The sequence below is a fragment of the Neoarius graeffei genome, chromosome 22, assembly GCF_027579695.1.
Source record: "Neoarius graeffei isolate fNeoGra1 chromosome 22, fNeoGra1.pri, whole genome shotgun sequence".
NCBI classification, from domain to species: Eukaryota; Metazoa; Chordata; class Actinopteri; order Siluriformes; family Ariidae; genus Neoarius; species Neoarius graeffei.
In genome coordinates, this window is record NC_083590.1 from 19,431,222 (window position 1) to 19,447,436 (window position 16,215).

The window sequence follows — 16,215 nt, forward strand, 5'->3', positions numbered from 1 at the left end:
TTGTAGCCGAGCTACTTGGTGCATGTAAACCCTGTCGAGCTACTTACTTCAGCACTGCCCCTTCCGGGAGTGACGAGACCACAAGCGGGAAACACAACAGCCTCGGTCGGCATGACAACAGTAGTAGAAACGTGCACTTCTGGAGCAATGAGGAGATAGAGTTCATGCTCATGACACGAACATGACTCTATGCAATTTCTTAAATAAACTATACAACATGGCAAACATGTTAGATTTCTGTTATAATTACGTGAAAAGAAGCTGTTGTTACGCGAATATCCAACTTTTAATTGCACAGCGCAAGAAAACTGGGTCCGTGGCTCGCGGCCATGTTGTGACGTCAGCGGGAGAACACGCTGCGGTTCACTGGCTGTTCTACTCAATGGAAATGGCGCATGAAAACGCCGGTGAACTCTCTAGTGCTAGCTCTTCCTCTTCTGGGAGTCTAGAATTGATCTCTTCCGAATAGAATCTATGATAGCCTACCCTCTTTACCCTTTGCCTCTCGTTGCTAGGCGGCAGTTACATAATTGTAATTGTAATTTATTTCATATCAGGGACAGTGCACAAAAAAAAAAAAAAACATTAATCTTGTACAAGATAATATGCTTTGTGCCAGGTTATAGCAGATTGCTACTTTCTGCCTGCAGTCCCTGGGCAGGCTGATGGAATAATAAATATATTTTAAAAAAAAAACATTAATAATAAAAACAAATAAAATTACAGAACACAGATTGTAAAGCTAAACTACTATCTCCACCAACCATAACACACAGACGTTAACACACACATGCTGTACAAACACACACTCACCCAACACACAGTCACCCACAACCACAACACAGACATTAACATACACACACACACACACATTTCATGGATGTGTACACTCCTGACTTGACACTAGCCAGCGCTTAACAAGATGTGAGAAGGTGTGTGGGCTTCTACAAGAAATAATTTCCGATGGCAGAGTATTCCACTCAGTCATGGCTATACAGGAGAAAGTTGACTTTCCAAATGCCGTTTTACGTTGGGGTACACTACACTCACCCCTTGTTATAGATCTTGTATTTCTTGTTGATCGCTCAGAACGAAGAGTAACACATTTTTTCAAAGGGGGAGCTACAGCATTATAAATGATTTTAAAAAGCAAATAAACATTTGAATGCTTGATTAAGTTATCAAAATTTAGAATACCATATTTGTTAAGTATCTGACAATGATGGTAATGACGTGGCTTTTTATCATGAATTTTGAAGGCACTGTTATATAATGATTTAAGTGGTTTTAGAATAGTTTTATTTGACTGGGACCAACTTGTAATACAATACAGAAAATGTGGTATAATCATGGCATTTAAATACATGCTGGAGGCCTCAATGGAAAGAGAATTTCTTATGAATCTAAAATTGGCTAAATTGAATTTCAGTGTGTTTGCCAACTTTTTCACGTGATGTTTAAACGTGAGGGTTGGATCAAGAGTAACCCCTAGATATTTGAATTTATTTACATTCTCAATTTTTTGCCCATTTACCGTGACGTTGGGACACACCTTGAACACATTTCTATTTGTAAAAAACATGGTGACAGTTTTTTCTAAATTTAAAGTAAGGCAAGAATCACGTAACCATAAAGTGACCTGTTGCATTGATTTTGATAATTTTCCCATGGGTATATAAGACAGTATCATCAGCATACATTATTATGCTGACATCACCACACATGGTGGGCAGGTCATTTTTATATATATACTAAAGAGTAATGGTCCCAAAATGGACCCTTGTGGGACTCCCAGTGTGCACGCCTTTAGTGGGGAAACTATATTATTTACACGTACACACTGGTGACGATTACTAAGGTATGATTTGATCCAATTTTGGGTGTGTAATGAGAGATTGTAATTACCAAGTTTGTCAAGCAGTTTATTATGATTTACAGTATCGAAAGCCTTGTGCAGATCTAAAAAGACCGCGCCAACCACTCCTCCTTGATCCAAGTTGTTTTTTATGTCCTCAAGGAGGTAGCAACAGGCGGTGTCGGTAGAATGTTTTTTCTTGAATCCAAACTGCAGAGGATGCAATAGTGCGTTGGATTCAAGATGGGCAGTGAGTTGTTCTGCCACTACCTTTTCTATGACTTTCGACGCTGCTGGAAGGATACTGATGGGGCGGTAGTTACAGGCCTCCTGAACATTGCCAGATTTATGAACTGGAGTCACTATAGCTGTTTTAAAGGTGCTGGGGAAAATGCCTTCCTTTATAGATTGATTAATTATTGTAGTTAGTGGTGGAACGACAGTGTCTTTGTGCAGCTTTAAAAAAAGCAGTGTCCAAGCAATGTATGTCCTTGGCCTTGCTGTTTGACAGGTTCGATAGGATTTTATCAACTTTTGCCTCAGTTATTGTATGCAGGTCAAATACAGGCCCTTCATAGGTAACTGGATGTGGAGGGTCTATTACTGGATACATCAGGCTAAGTTGTTGCACAGAATTTAAAAAATAATCATTAAAATGAGTAGCAACAGCTTGGCTATCATTTACTATTGAGCCATTTACCTTCAGCTGAATGCTCTCGTGTATCTTTTTTTCCTTCCCAAGTAATTTATCAATGCAATTCCATAGTTTTTTGCTGTTACCTTTGGCATCCCTAATGAGATCCAAATAAAACGTTGCTCTAGCCACTCTAAATTGCTGTGTAACTTTGTTTCTTAAACTTTTAAAAATCAGATAATCAGTATTAAGTCGAGATTTTAAAAACTTTTTTAGAGCGGCATCCCTCTTTTTCATTATGTCCCATAAATGGTTATTGAACCAGGGAAGGTTGTGTTTATTGTTCTGTTTCTTAGATCTTGTTTTTGTATATCTTAGAACAATAGCCTTAAAGGCCATCATTAAATCAGAACCAGCCTGTTCACAGGATTTATTATCCACTATACCAGACCATCTTGTTTCCTTTATCTCTTTACCCATATGCGCCAGATCTTTCTTTGATATGAAAGATGTACTAGGATTATTTTTTTGTGATATGTTGATTCCGAAAACGTGACTTAGTTAGCTTCCTGGCTACCAATGTCAAATTATGATCTGATAAAACGGTGATCAAGTTATAGGTTTTAGGCCCAATTCTAATTTCTACCCCTTCCCCTCCCCCTTCCCCTTGGCCCTTCCCCTTGAAACTGAGCTACAAGGGATAGGGCTTGAAATTCAACCCTTACGTATTGGGATAGCCCTTCAACGATCGCATACGTCATCGCGTACCTCCGTCAGCGTTTACGTTAGCAAAACGCGACCAAATGCGTCATTGGCTGCGACCAGCCGCTACAGTCAGAGCCAGAGGCAGAACCAGAAATCTCTGCTGGCAGGGTGTGATTTGTTAACTAACACCACTGAATGGGATATCTTTGGCGCTTCGTGCACCACATCCGACAGAATGAGGTGTCAGAACACTCATGTAAACAATAAAAGCGAGAATAACAGAACAAAACGTACGCAGTCAAGCAACCGAAAATAATACTCACTCCCAAAGCTTTTTAGCAGCAGCTTGGATTTCAGAAATCGCTGCTCATTCTCAGCTCGAAAGCGAATCAAGCAGCGTGTTTCCTCTGGATAACAACTTAAAACACGTAAATAATGGAGAAAATACATTTATGACAATCTTTCGCCGCGGGAACCGCCATCTTTCTGAAATCCCCATGAAATCTCGCTGAAATCCGCATGGCATTGTGGGAAATCACTCAAACCCCTTCGTTCGGAGTCAGCTCCAGGAAAATCTCCGTTTGGAGGGGTACAGAAGCCCTACCCCTTCCCCTACCCCTCCGCGTTAACTGGGATTGGGATACCCCTACCCCTTCACGTGAACGCGCAAAATGGAGGGGAAGGGCCAAGGGGTTGGGCCAAGGGGTGAAATGGGATTCGGCCTTAGTAATCCTGTCTGGTTTATTTGTAAATATAAGGTCTATAAGAGTTTGAGAGGACTTTGTTAATCTTGTGGATTTACTTATCATTTGAGTCATCTGAAACATTTCCTTTTTTTTTTTTTTTAAAGATTTTTTTTTGGGCTTTTTCACCTTTATTGGATAGGACAGTGTAGAGACAGGACAGGAAATGATCGGAGAGAGAGACGGGGAGGGATCGGGAAATGACCTCAGGTCGGAATTGAACCCGGGTCCCCGGATTTATGGTATGGCGCCTTAGTCACCTGAGCCACGACGCCCCCTATCTGAAACATTTCCATTTCATCCTTGAGCTTTTTCCTACGCATTTTATCGAGCCAATTTAAATTAAAATCTCCCATGAGTATCATTTCACCCCCTGCATACTGTTTAAGGACATCAGATATGTAATTAAAAAAGTCATTTGTAGCGGTTGGGGGTCAGTAAACGACAAACACAACAAAAAACATTTGAGGGGATAATGTTATTTTTACCCCTACACATTCTAGGTTGCTTGCGGGCAGTTGTACCTGCTCGCTTTGCAGAGTGTCTTTCACATAAATCAAAACCCCACCCCCTTTCCCCATAGTTCTATCACGTCTGTATACATTATAACCAGGGACACTAAAAACAGATTGAGGAGTTGTAGGCATCAGCCAAGTTTCAGTGAGACGCAGATAATCAATGTTTGAGTCCGTTAGTAGGTGTTGGAGTTGTTCAGTCTTTGATATGACACTACGTGTGTTTAAATGTCCACCAAAAACGCCCTTCGGTTTTGTATTCGGGTTCCATAGTACGCGTGCATGATTAACAGTCTGAAAAAGTTTTGTTTGCTGTTGTTTAGCAGACACATTGTCGAGTCGCTTGATATTAGCCTTAGCAGAGATCGATGTTTTCAGGCATTCAGACAGACAGATTGTAGAAAAGTTATTACCTCGAAATCCTGCGGAGTGGGGGCGGCACGGTGGTGTAGTGGTTAGCGCTGTCGCCTCACAGCAAGAAGGTCCTGGGTTCGAGCCCCGGGGCCGGCGAGGGCCTTTCTGTGCGGAGTTTGCATGTTCTCCCCGTGTCCGTGTGGGTTTCCTCCGGGTGCTCCGGTTTCCCCCACAGTCCAAAGACATGCAGGTTAGGTTAACTGGTGACTCTAAATTGACCGTAGGTGTGAGTGTGAATGGTTGTCTGTGTCAGCCCTGTGATGACCTGGCGACTTGTCCAGGGTGTACCCCGCCTTTCGCCCATAGTCAGCTGGGATAGGCTCCAGCTTGCCTGCGACCCTGTAGAAGGATAAAGCGGCTAGAGATAATGAGATGAGATCCTGCGGAGTGAGAAGGCCTAATGGCCTGTATGCTGATTATCGATGAAACAGCTGATTGACAATTGTCCACATGTGATAGTCCGGTGCACACAGGACCAGGATTTAAATTAATATCTCCGCACAGTAAGAGAAGCATGCAGAAAACCACAGATGTACTCCGTTTTGATGATTCAGATGTTTTGCAAACACACTCTCTGTCCTCACACTGTAAACGCTGGTCTCGCACTCGCCCATCGTCCAAAACTTTGGAGTAGATGATATATTGACCCCAGTTGACAGCGCAGCCTCCTTGAGAGTAGGCCAGCAGGGCTGAGCATTTGCCTGCAAGGCAGTTTCCCCACAGTTGTACAGCCGTGATGATAGTTAAGAAGAGCATTAGTTTGAGCAGACATGAAAACTCCTTGGCTCTAAAATGGGAGTAACATCGCCATGGCACCCAGCTCCCACATAAAGTTTGATGATCAGGCGGTCTCCCCGTTTGTTTTGAGATAGGTGAAACAGCAGCACCTGCCACTCTGCTGCTACCTGCCGCCATGTTTCCTGCTAGCTCTCACACACATGAGGGAGGGGCTGCTCCTGAAAGCCGCAAGCTTTCACAAGCAAATACATGACTGATATCACGCCGACTTTATGATTATCATGTAGAATCTATAGCTCTACGTACCTTTATCTTATGTCATTTCACAACACATGTTCTGACAGGAGGACTGTCTTTGGATCCGGCATAGCTACTAGTAGACCCCCTCCGGAATACTGGCAGTGTTGCCGGATTGGGAGGTTTCCCGCCCAGTTGGGCGGTTTCAAGTGCATTTTGGTGGGTTTTGAACATATTTTGGGCTGGAAAACGTCAGCAGTATCTGGCAACAGATACTGCTGACGTTTTCCAGCCCAAAATATGTTCAAAACCCACCAAAATGCACTTGAAACCGCCCAACTGGGCGGGAAACCTCCCAATCTGGCAACACTGTGTAGGCACTGCTGATGGTAGTAACACACGTTTGTGCTGAACTGAACACCCAAGAGATTCTTTTAAGCTGGGAAGGGTGTCAAAACAATCCAAATGGAAGTGTTCAGAGCACAGGACGGATGTTGGTGAGGGCTCCCACTTGTCACGAGTGCGCCTGACTTGCTTCACCCACTTCGCATGCAGCTCGGGATCTCTGGGAAACTTGAATAAACTTACCCCATCCTTGTGGGTTTTGGAGCAAAAGCCGGCAACACAACGCGAAGGCATAACTAATATAATGTATAATAATGTCTAATAAAAATACTAATAATGATAAACTGAACACCTGCCGCATCAACAACAAACTGGTAAGTTAGGAGGAAGGTTCTTTCGCTGACGTCATATAGCCCCTCCTCCTCATTCGTCTCCTGGGTGCTGCAGCCCCGTCAAATTTGCCCAAATAGCTGCGTTTTTTATCATAACTTGTAAAATAGGCGCCTTCGTGAATTAATATATGGATCATCGGGAATTACTTTTTATGTTATAAAACATCGCCAAAGATGTCAAAAACGTGTCATCAGCACTTTAAGGAGTTGAAAAAAAAAAATATATATATATATATATCTCATCTCATCATCTCTAGCCGCTTTATCCTTCTACAGGGTCGCAGGCAAGCTGGAGCCTATCCCAGCTGACTACGGGCGAAAGGCGGGGTACACCCTGGACAAGTCGCCAGGTCATCACAGGGCTGACACATAGACACAGACAACCATTCACACTCACATTCACACCTACGGTCAATTTAGAGTCACCAGTTAACCTAACCTGCATGTCTTTGGACTGTGGGGGAAACCGGAGCACCCGGAGGAAACCCACGCGGACACGGGGAGAACATGCAAACTCCACACAGAAAGGCCCTCGCCGGCCCCGGGGCTCGAACCCAGGACCTTCTTGCTGTGAGGCGACAGCGCTAACCACTACACCACCGTGCTGCCCCATATATATATATATATATATATAATCTCGATGTTGCTGTCCTTGTCGTCGTTCTTGTGAACACGGAACTGATAACTTTGTTTACACTCTTGAATAGCTCTTCATGACGACAACCGGAAGTGTACCAACACGATGGGGTGTGTAGCGCCACCTGTGGCTCGGGTGCACAATGTACCTCACACAATAGCTCGATTCCCTTGTGTGCATGTAGGATTGGATTTCTCTGGCACCCCTGCTGGGACCCTTAGCTCAATTACCGACAGTAGCTTGATTTGGATGTGCATGTAAACGTACTGAGTGAGCCTTCGACACCCATGAGCCTGTCGCCGGTTCACCGGTTGTCCTTTGGATCCTTGGACCACTTTTGGTAGGTACTAACCACTGCATACCAGGAACACCGAACAAAATGGCACATCTTGTGAGATGCTCAGACCCAGTCATCTCGCCATCACAATTTGGTCTTTGTCAGAGTCTCTCGGATCCTTACACTTGCCCATTTTTCCTGCTTCCATCACATCAACTTCAAGAACTGACTGTTCTCTCTCTTGCTGCCTAATGTATCCCACCCCTTGACAGGTGCCGTTGTCACGAGATAATGTTATTCACTTCCTGTCAGTGTTTTTTTATTTTTATAGCTGATCAGTGTATTCTAATAGTGTTGTACTGTATAATCACATGCAGGATGTTCCTTAAGCACGTGTGTGTGTGATTTGATATGGTGACGTTTTTTAGCGTTTTGGAAGGAGGCTCCAGTGTCAGCACTTTGTAACTGTCTCCATGGCTTATTAACTTCCATTAAGAAGGTTTAAAGGAATAAAACAATTCAGGACCTAGAAATAATCCAGAATTTTGAATGAGTATTGAAAATATCGAACAACTTCATCAGTCCGCAGCTTTGTTTATTTCCAGTTGAAAATGGAGGGGGGAAAAAAAAAGATTTTTGGGCCCTGCTGTATAATCATGCTGTAAGCCATGGGGCTTTTCTTTCCGTCAGCCGTCATCTCATCATTATGTTGACGTGACTCTGGTTCGTGGGCGTCTGCTGGGGAAGATCAGACCTCCGTATCGGACGCCTGCAGAGTTCGTGTCTGATCTGTGGCTTCTCCTCAACACGCTGCACAATTCCTCAAAGGTAAACGTGTACGGTTTGGGCTTCATCTCTCATCTCGGTGTAGGACTTGAAACCATTTTATCATTTATAAATGATGGAAGGAAAAACAAGCTTAAACATGTAAAGGCTTCGATTGTCACCTGGTGTCTTGTTTAGAGAACAGAAAAATTAATTCTGTGTGCAACAGTGCCATCATAGGTCAAATATTACTTTCAGAGAGAGGGAGCGCAATGTTAAACCTTTTTACTGAATTTAAAGGAGAACTGAAGTCATTTTTAAACTTGCTTTATTTCTTAATTAATGGGTTAAATTGGCAACTAATTGCAATTAAATATTATACTTATCGGCCTATTCGGTTTGTAGCCGTGTTTTGAATTTAGTTCGTTTGGTCCACGGCAGGCGTCACTTATCCGCGCGATCTTCACGAGACTTGTGCGAGACTTCGAAACGTGAAGTGTCAGCCAGGTGTCAGTGCCGCCATTTTGAAAACTGTTTTCCAAACGAAGTATTGCACAAAAACGAGTTTAAATGACGATTACTGCCTACTTTTTTCAAACTTTCCTGATTGCTATCAAAACAAACAAAACTTCCGGCTTGATTACATCAGCATTCGAAAGAGGGCGCACACGTCTTTTGACAACCCCTGTGTCTGAAAGTGAGGACGCCATTTTGTAGTGCTGTCCGAAACCTTAGTGAGGATTATTTACACCCTATATAGTGCACTCAAAGTATCCCACAATGCATCACGAAAAGTAGTGCACAACGATGGTCACTAACCAAACCAATATATCCCATCATGCATTGCGGTCGCGCTGAAAGAAATCAAATTAAAAGTCTCAAATGTGATTTAGTAAAAGGCAGCGGCAAAGAAGAAAGTAAGTATTCAGCCTTGATGTAAAGAAGTGAAAGCTGCAGGTGCTTTGTATTGATTAATGTGGGAAATGCGCTCAGTATAATATGGATTTATCACAAAAACACACGCATGGATTTATTATTTTGAAACCCAGCAGCCGGCTGATCTGGCACGCTTTAATTGTGCGACAGTAATGACGTAAATACCAGCGTGACGGACTAGTGTCCGAAAGAGGGTTTACATTTTGCCAATGAGCTCACTATATAGTCCTCTATATAGTAATTCCCTATGTAGGGAGTAGTGAACGAGTGAGCGATTTCGGACATGGGGAACGTTGGCAGACGTCGGTCGCTTTGATTTCCGCTGTATGTTTTACTTCCGTCCTACGATGTCTCGCACAGGTCTCAACGAATCTCGTTTACAGCCATTGCTTTGACATATGGACTGATATATTAGAGTATTTCAAACACTCGTAACGTGCTATAGCAGTGACAAAATGGCGATCAAAAGTGCATTCCGATATTTAATAAAATGAGAGAATTTTGATGAAAAAATTGCCTTCAGTTCCCTTTTAAAGGAGCTTCTTCATGGTTTCTTCTCAGAGAAAGAAATCCTATTATCCTGATTTTAAATAAGTTTATTCGCAGAATATTGTATTATAAAAACATCACGTCGGCACACGTGTAGCCCATACGAGGGAATGTTCATCAGTGAGGAATGAATTGATTACGTGATGAAGTGAAATTTGTTTTTGTTCCCTCTGTGCCACTAGAAAATGCTGCATGTGGAACATCTTCAGAGATTCTTCTCGAAGCAGCTACACAGTGTGTTCGGGACTGATTTACAACCGTCGCTCCTCACAGACCCGTACGGAGGAGAGAACACGGAGGGACGGAGGGAGAAAGCGCGAACTCTACGACACCCAAAATGAATCTGATCACTTTTGCTAATGTTTTGCACCTTTTTTTTTTTTTTTTGCACATTAAGTCTGTTTTTCTCACGAGGGAGCGGTGTGTCACCGGTTTGTTTAGTGTGGGTTTGTTTTTTCCTGGAATAAATTTTGATCAGACACTGAATCCTGTCTCGGTCTTAAACAGCTGATTAGTGAGGAGGTGCTTCTAAAATAACATTATTAAAATATACACGGCATGCTACATTCACGTCAATGAATTGGTCATTTTGGAGGGAAAGCTCAATTTTTGAGAATAGTGTGTGTAAGTGAAAATCCCACCCACCATTCAGCCCCCTATCTGAAGCCATGCCTTAAAAAAAAAAAAGAATGCACACCGCCTGACTACTGCTAGAGGACGAGTCCACGGGGGGGAGAGAGGAGTGTAGTGCATCATTATCATCATATCTAACTACCTTGTGTCTTATTCACACACACACATCTAACCTTATCATAATGAATGTAAATGACAAACTGGTTGATGACTAGCTCACTAGTTTCAGCAGTATGTAGCCTTCTAGCCTTGTGGAAGACCCCGGTCATGCACAATGAGTGCACAAGCAGGGTGCATGTACTGTAGGCAGATAGATGGATCATTTCATTATCTCTAGCCGCTTTATCCTTCTACAGGGTCGCAGGCAAGCTGGAGCCTATCCCAGCTGACTACGGGTGAAAGGCAGGGTACACCCTGGACAAGTCGCCAGGTCATCACAGGGCTGACACATAAATACAGACAACCATTCACATTCACACCTACGGTCAATTTAGAGTCACCAGTTAACCTAACCTGCATGTCTTTGGACTGTGGGGGAAACCGGAGCACCCGGAGGAAACCCACGCGGACACGGGGAGAACATGCAAACTCCGCACAGAAAGGCCCTCGCCGGCCACGGGGCTCGAACCCGGACCTTCTTGCTGTGAGGCGACAGCGCTAACCACTACACCACCGTGCTGCCCCAGGTGGATCATTTCATTTATAAAAGTTTTGGATGGAAAAGCCAATAGTATTTTTAAATACAGAGTTATTTGGCTTTATTGCAGTACATTACTGGCATTTAGCAGGTGGGGGTTCGGTGTCTTGTGCAAAGGGCACTTCAGCTATTCCTGCTGGTCCAGGGACTTGAACCAACAACCTTTTGGTTCCAAAGCTATTTCTCTAACCATTAGGCCATGGCTTCCCCTTGCAAAAGGGACTACTGTATTGAAGGAAACGCTGTTTGTGACTTGAAAATATTACAGTACACTTTTTATATTGAGAGACAGAATATAAAACTTACTTTAAACGTCATATCCAGAGCAGTGGTGCAGTACTGGTGCTCACATTCCAGCAGAAGAAAGTATTTCTTCTCATTTTATGCTTCAGGAGTGGCTTTTTTTTTTCCTATTACCTTGCATTCTTAGAAAGTAAATGACATTACACATACAGGATGGAATAAAAACGTGTGTTCTACAGTATTCCCTTCTAGTGGGTTTCATTCCTTTGGTTTGATAGCATGCGATATTGTCAGCATATCGCTTATCCTGCGTGTATTATGTCACTCTATCCAATAGAGAACGAGCGTTGAATATGGTTTACGATGTTGCATGGTTGTCGGAGACGTAAAACTTCTGCACTCGCGAGCAACTGGGACAGTTTGTAAACAAACATGGCCGCCAAGTTTGCTTTGTTAAATACGCGAGATTTTGAGCGAATTTTGAAAGAGAAAGACGCGTTGAACACCTGAAAAGAATATTGGCTCGCTTTTTTCCTGTGGTATATCAAATATATTCCATTCAGCTACTTGTCTTTGACTCATTCAGTATCGTGCTAGCTGAATGGAATATATCTGATATACCACTCAACGCCAGACAATATTATTTAAATATTGTACCTTTAGAGGTGCCATGGCTTGTCGCTGAGGCAGGACCCTCTATGGTACTTATTTGTACCCTTTATATACTGCTTCGGAACATATATGTACCTTTTTGGCCCTAAAAAGGTCCACGTAGTTACCTCGAGGTCCAATATTGAGCCCTAGGAGGTACATTAGTGTAGATTGTACTTTGGGGGGACAGAAATGGACTCCTACTGTAGCCCTGTTTCTGACAGTCTTTCTTTCTTTCTTTCTTTCTTTTAATTTTTGGTTGGTCGTGAAGTATGTGAACTGAATCCCACAGTCGTACGAACCAGCAGAGGGCGCAAAATCCCTAAACTTCATCTACATCTATAAAGAATAGATTCATTCTCTCTCTCTCTCTCTTTGTTATAGATTTCTATTTTATGATTTCTACATTATCGAGTCCAAACATTCTTTTTATTTTCCAGCACAAAATTAAATGCTACAGGAAAAAAAAAGTTTGTATCTGAGCATCATGCTCCATAAGAGAGCACTTTTCAGATGAAAAAAGAAAGCATAATGAAGGCTGCTGGGTTTTGGTGCAAAATGAAGAAGTGAGTGTGACAGTCAAAGTGTCCAGAAGAACTGGGGCTGGTTCTGGAAGATGCTCAGTAAAACCTCCAGCTGCATTCTGAGACTAAAGCAAAGTCAGTAATTGGTCTCAGACCAATTATTGACTTTGTCTCATTTATTATGGCTTACTGTTTACTGTTTATAGTATTTTTATAATGTTGAAACATTTCATTTCATTATTTCTTCAAGCCATTTATGGTCTCCAGCATTTCTTTCCATGTGCCCAAGCCTTTTAGGACTGTCTAGGCTGTGTAAGAGGAACACTGTGATTTCTCAGGCACACCTCTGGGAAATAAGCCATCACTACTAACTATAATTAAATAGTGTGTGTTTTAAAAAAAAAAAGTGAGCATGGTTCTTCTGATTAGATAATGTTTAACTGTTTTTACACGTGAGTTCCAGATAAACTGAATGACAAAAGACTGACAAAAGCACAGCTTCACTACTTCACCCATTTCTGCTTGAATATCTGATGAATCATTCAGTTAAATGACTCGAATCGATTGAAAGATTTATTTATTATTATTATTTGCACAAATAGCCTCTAAACGCGTATGTAAATCTAACAGCCTGCGCACGGAGTTCTGATTGGTCAGAGCGAGTGTGAGGCCACGCCCACCCACCCACTCAGTTTCTATAAAGCATCTCTGAGAGCCTCAGAGTCCCCCATGTTATCTGGTTGGTTTTGAGCTCTGTTCCCTTTACAGATGGTGGTTCAGGTCGAGTCTCGAATCCGCTACAGCAGCAAGAGGATGGACACAAATCAGCCCAAAGTGGAGGCGAATATTTTACTGCTTGGAGCTGATAATGTGGGGAAGTCTGGTGAGTTTGTGTGTGTTTTTTAATCAAAAGCAGTGTTTAACTGTAATTATATAGAAATGGACACTGTTCCTTGGAATATAATGTGCAATTTATTTGCATAAATGACTTATCATATGCATTTTGCAAAGGTCATTAAAAAAAATGTTTGGTTTTTTTTTTCCTCTTCTCAGCACTAATAGTGCGTTTCCTGACTAGAAGATTTATTGGAGAATACGGCTCTATAGGTAAGCAGCACGAAACCTCATGTAGTCCTTCTGGAAGTCCTTACAGATATAATAAATCCAAGGCTTTTCGTAGTAAAATTCACCGATAAAATGTTTCCTCCTCATGATTCTTCTTCCAGAATCCATATACAGTCATCATGATAAGATTGACGGCCGAGACATCTGCTTCAACATCTGGGACTCACTCTGTCCACAGGTGAGAAAGATCTTTGTGTGTTTTTTGTATGTGTGCGTCCAGCTAACTGGATTAATGCTTGATCCAGGAGCCTTTGAAAGGCATCAGGGTTGGAGTAAAACTCATGTCTTTCAGAGTTAAATGACTTATTAAAACCAGATATTAGAAAGGGTGAGGAGTCCAAAATGATTCTACAACAAACAACCCTTAGCTAACCAAAGCATCCGAAAATGGCCCGTTAAGAGCGTAATGCCACCATGCTGTTTTCCTAGGAACAGTTTGAGATCTTGAGTACTTTTGTGTTTTTGTTTTAAGTTTTTCGGTTCAAGTTCTTGGTTTGTTTGAATATAAACCAGCAATTTGCCAAGGTTTTTTTTTTTTTTTTAATTGTCAAGACTGATGGCTCTCACACACAACCTGTGGTTTTTTTATTTTATTTTTTTTATTAACTCTTAAACTAAGCTACAAAAGCATCTTTGGGGGGGCGAATAAAACGTAACTATGAGGATTAATGTAGTACTTTGGTTCAGGCATCAACTGCAGTACAGTAGGATCCCTTTTGAGCGTCTGTTTCTTGAAAGTGAAGCTGTCAAACTGGTGTGATGTCACAAATCTTAAAGGCGCATCATCTAACTTCAATATCCTCATGTTTTTGTTTTTCCCCAGAATGCTGAAGAAGTGGGCCACATCAGCAACCGGCAACTGCAGTGGTCCGACGGCTTCATCCTGGTCTACAGCATCTGCGACCGGGCGAGCTTCAACTTGGTGCGACAGCAGGTCCAATACATTCGCCAAGCGCAGCAGAAACTCTCCAGCTCCGTGCCGCTCATCATCGTGGGGAATAAACGAGACCTGCAGCACCGGCGTGCCGTCTCCAGCGAGGAAGGACGGCTCCTGGCGCTCTCGGCTGACTGCGGTTTCTTTGAGATCTCTGCAGCTGAAGCGCACCACGGCGTAGTCATGGTGTTCCATGAACTGTTGGACCAGATCCGTGAGGCGAGGGCGCTCAAAAAGGGCGCGGCCGGGTTCAAGGGCATCGTCAGGAGCATGTCTGCTGTTTTTGGAAGGAAGAGGACTGAGTAGACTGAAATCTTTCTCAGGAAAGAGGAATAAATAATATTGCGTCCACATTGGACTACGATTACTGATTCGGTTTGGATTTGAATGTTTGAAATCCGAGACTCTTGTGCAGCCTTAAAGATGTCATAAGACTTGTTTTTGCCCCATCTGAAATCTCAAATCTGATTGGTCAGGAGGTGTTCACTTGTAAACATTCCACAACGTTAGATATAACAAACTGACTTACACCAACTTTTTTTTTTTTTTTTTTTAAGAGGCATTAAACCACCTTATTTTATAGGGAAAATGGTCAGTTTTTCAACAGGGTAACAGTCAGTTTAATGGTGCACACGCACAAGTATTAATTCCTTACATATTGTATAAGAGCCATTTTAATGACCCTATCTAGTTGTTTTAAAAAAAAAAATCACTAGGAGGCAATTTCTATGCAAAATCCATCTATTTGTGAGTCTGTCTTGAGTGCATAATGGGCTTCGTCTAAGAAAGTCTCGATGTTAAACCACTTCCCCTTCACTAGCATGAGATCTATTCAGGAACAATGGAAACACCCTAATTCCAGCAACACACCAGTTTCAGTTTTTCTTGGACTACACTGACAGAAATGTTGTAATCTGAATCCTAATCTGCCCACACATACGCGTTACTATAAGCCTCGGGACCTGCCTTGAGTCAGACGGACTCCGATAAACACTTGTTTCACACTGACTGGAGAAGCGTTACGTTACTTTATTACACCCTGATGGTTCATGATGCCCTGAAATGAACCCTTTTTTTTTTTTTTTTTCTTTTAAAAAGAAAAATGCATGTCACAAATTTGTTCCCTGTGTGGTGTTTGTTGTTAATACAGAGAAGTCTGTAAATTATTTTATAATAAAACATGAACTGAAATACAGTAATTTGTGAAATTTTTTTTTTTTTCATTCCCACACACAAATAAACCTGACAAAGTATACCTCAAATACAGTGATTTATAAAATCTCATCTCATTATCTGTAGCCGCTTTATCCTGTTCTACAGGGTCGCAGGCAAGCTGGAGCCTATCCCAGCTGACTACGGGCGAAAGGCGGGGTACACCCTGGACAAGTCGCCAGGTCATCACAGGGCTGACACATAGACACAGACAACCATTCACACTCACATTCACACCTACGCTCAATTTAGAGTCACCAGTTAACCTAACCTGCATGTCTTTGGACTATGGGGGAAACCGGAGGAAACCCACAGGGAGAACATGCAAACTCCGCACAGAAAGGTCCTTGCCGGCCACGGGGCTCGAACCCGGACCTTCTTGCTGTGAGGCGACAGTGCTAACCACTACACCACTGTGCCACCCTTTATAAAATATATATATTTTAATATCCAT

The 16,215-nt window shown here is 42.4% G+C and overlaps 1 protein-coding gene across 1 annotated transcript; it reads left to right on the plus strand.

Moving 5' to 3' along the window:
- Nucleotides 1-13,262: 13,262 nt before the first annotated feature.
- Nucleotides 13,263-15,649, plus strand: zgc:64022 (Ras-related and estrogen-regulated growth inhibitor-like protein). Its single transcript, XM_060904026.1, has 4 exons — nt 13,263-13,373; nt 13,544-13,597; nt 13,717-13,793; nt 14,439-15,649. Exons 1-4 carry the CDS (start codon nt 13,304-13,306, stop codon nt 14,853-14,855), a joined length of 618 nt encoding a protein of 205 aa, XP_060760009.1. The 5' UTR covers nt 13,263-13,303; the 3' UTR covers nt 14,856-15,649.
- Nucleotides 15,650-16,215: the final 566 nt, after the last annotated feature.

What these genes read in the sequence shown, in the direction of transcription:
- zgc:64022 (XM_060904026.1), top strand. Translation starts at nt 13,304, where the DNA reads ATGGACACAAATCAGCCCAAAGTGGAGGCGAATATTTTACTGCTTGGA. An exon ending in TGGAGAATACGGCTCTATAG is followed by an intron (nt 13,598 to 13,716) that starts GTAAGCAGCACG and finishes TTCTTCTTCCAG; the next exon opens with AATCCATATACAGTCATCAT. An exon ending in GGGACTCACTCTGTCCACAG is followed by an intron (nt 13,794 to 14,438) that starts GTGAGAAAGATC and finishes GTTTTTCCCCAG; the next exon opens with AATGCTGAAGAAGTGGGCCA.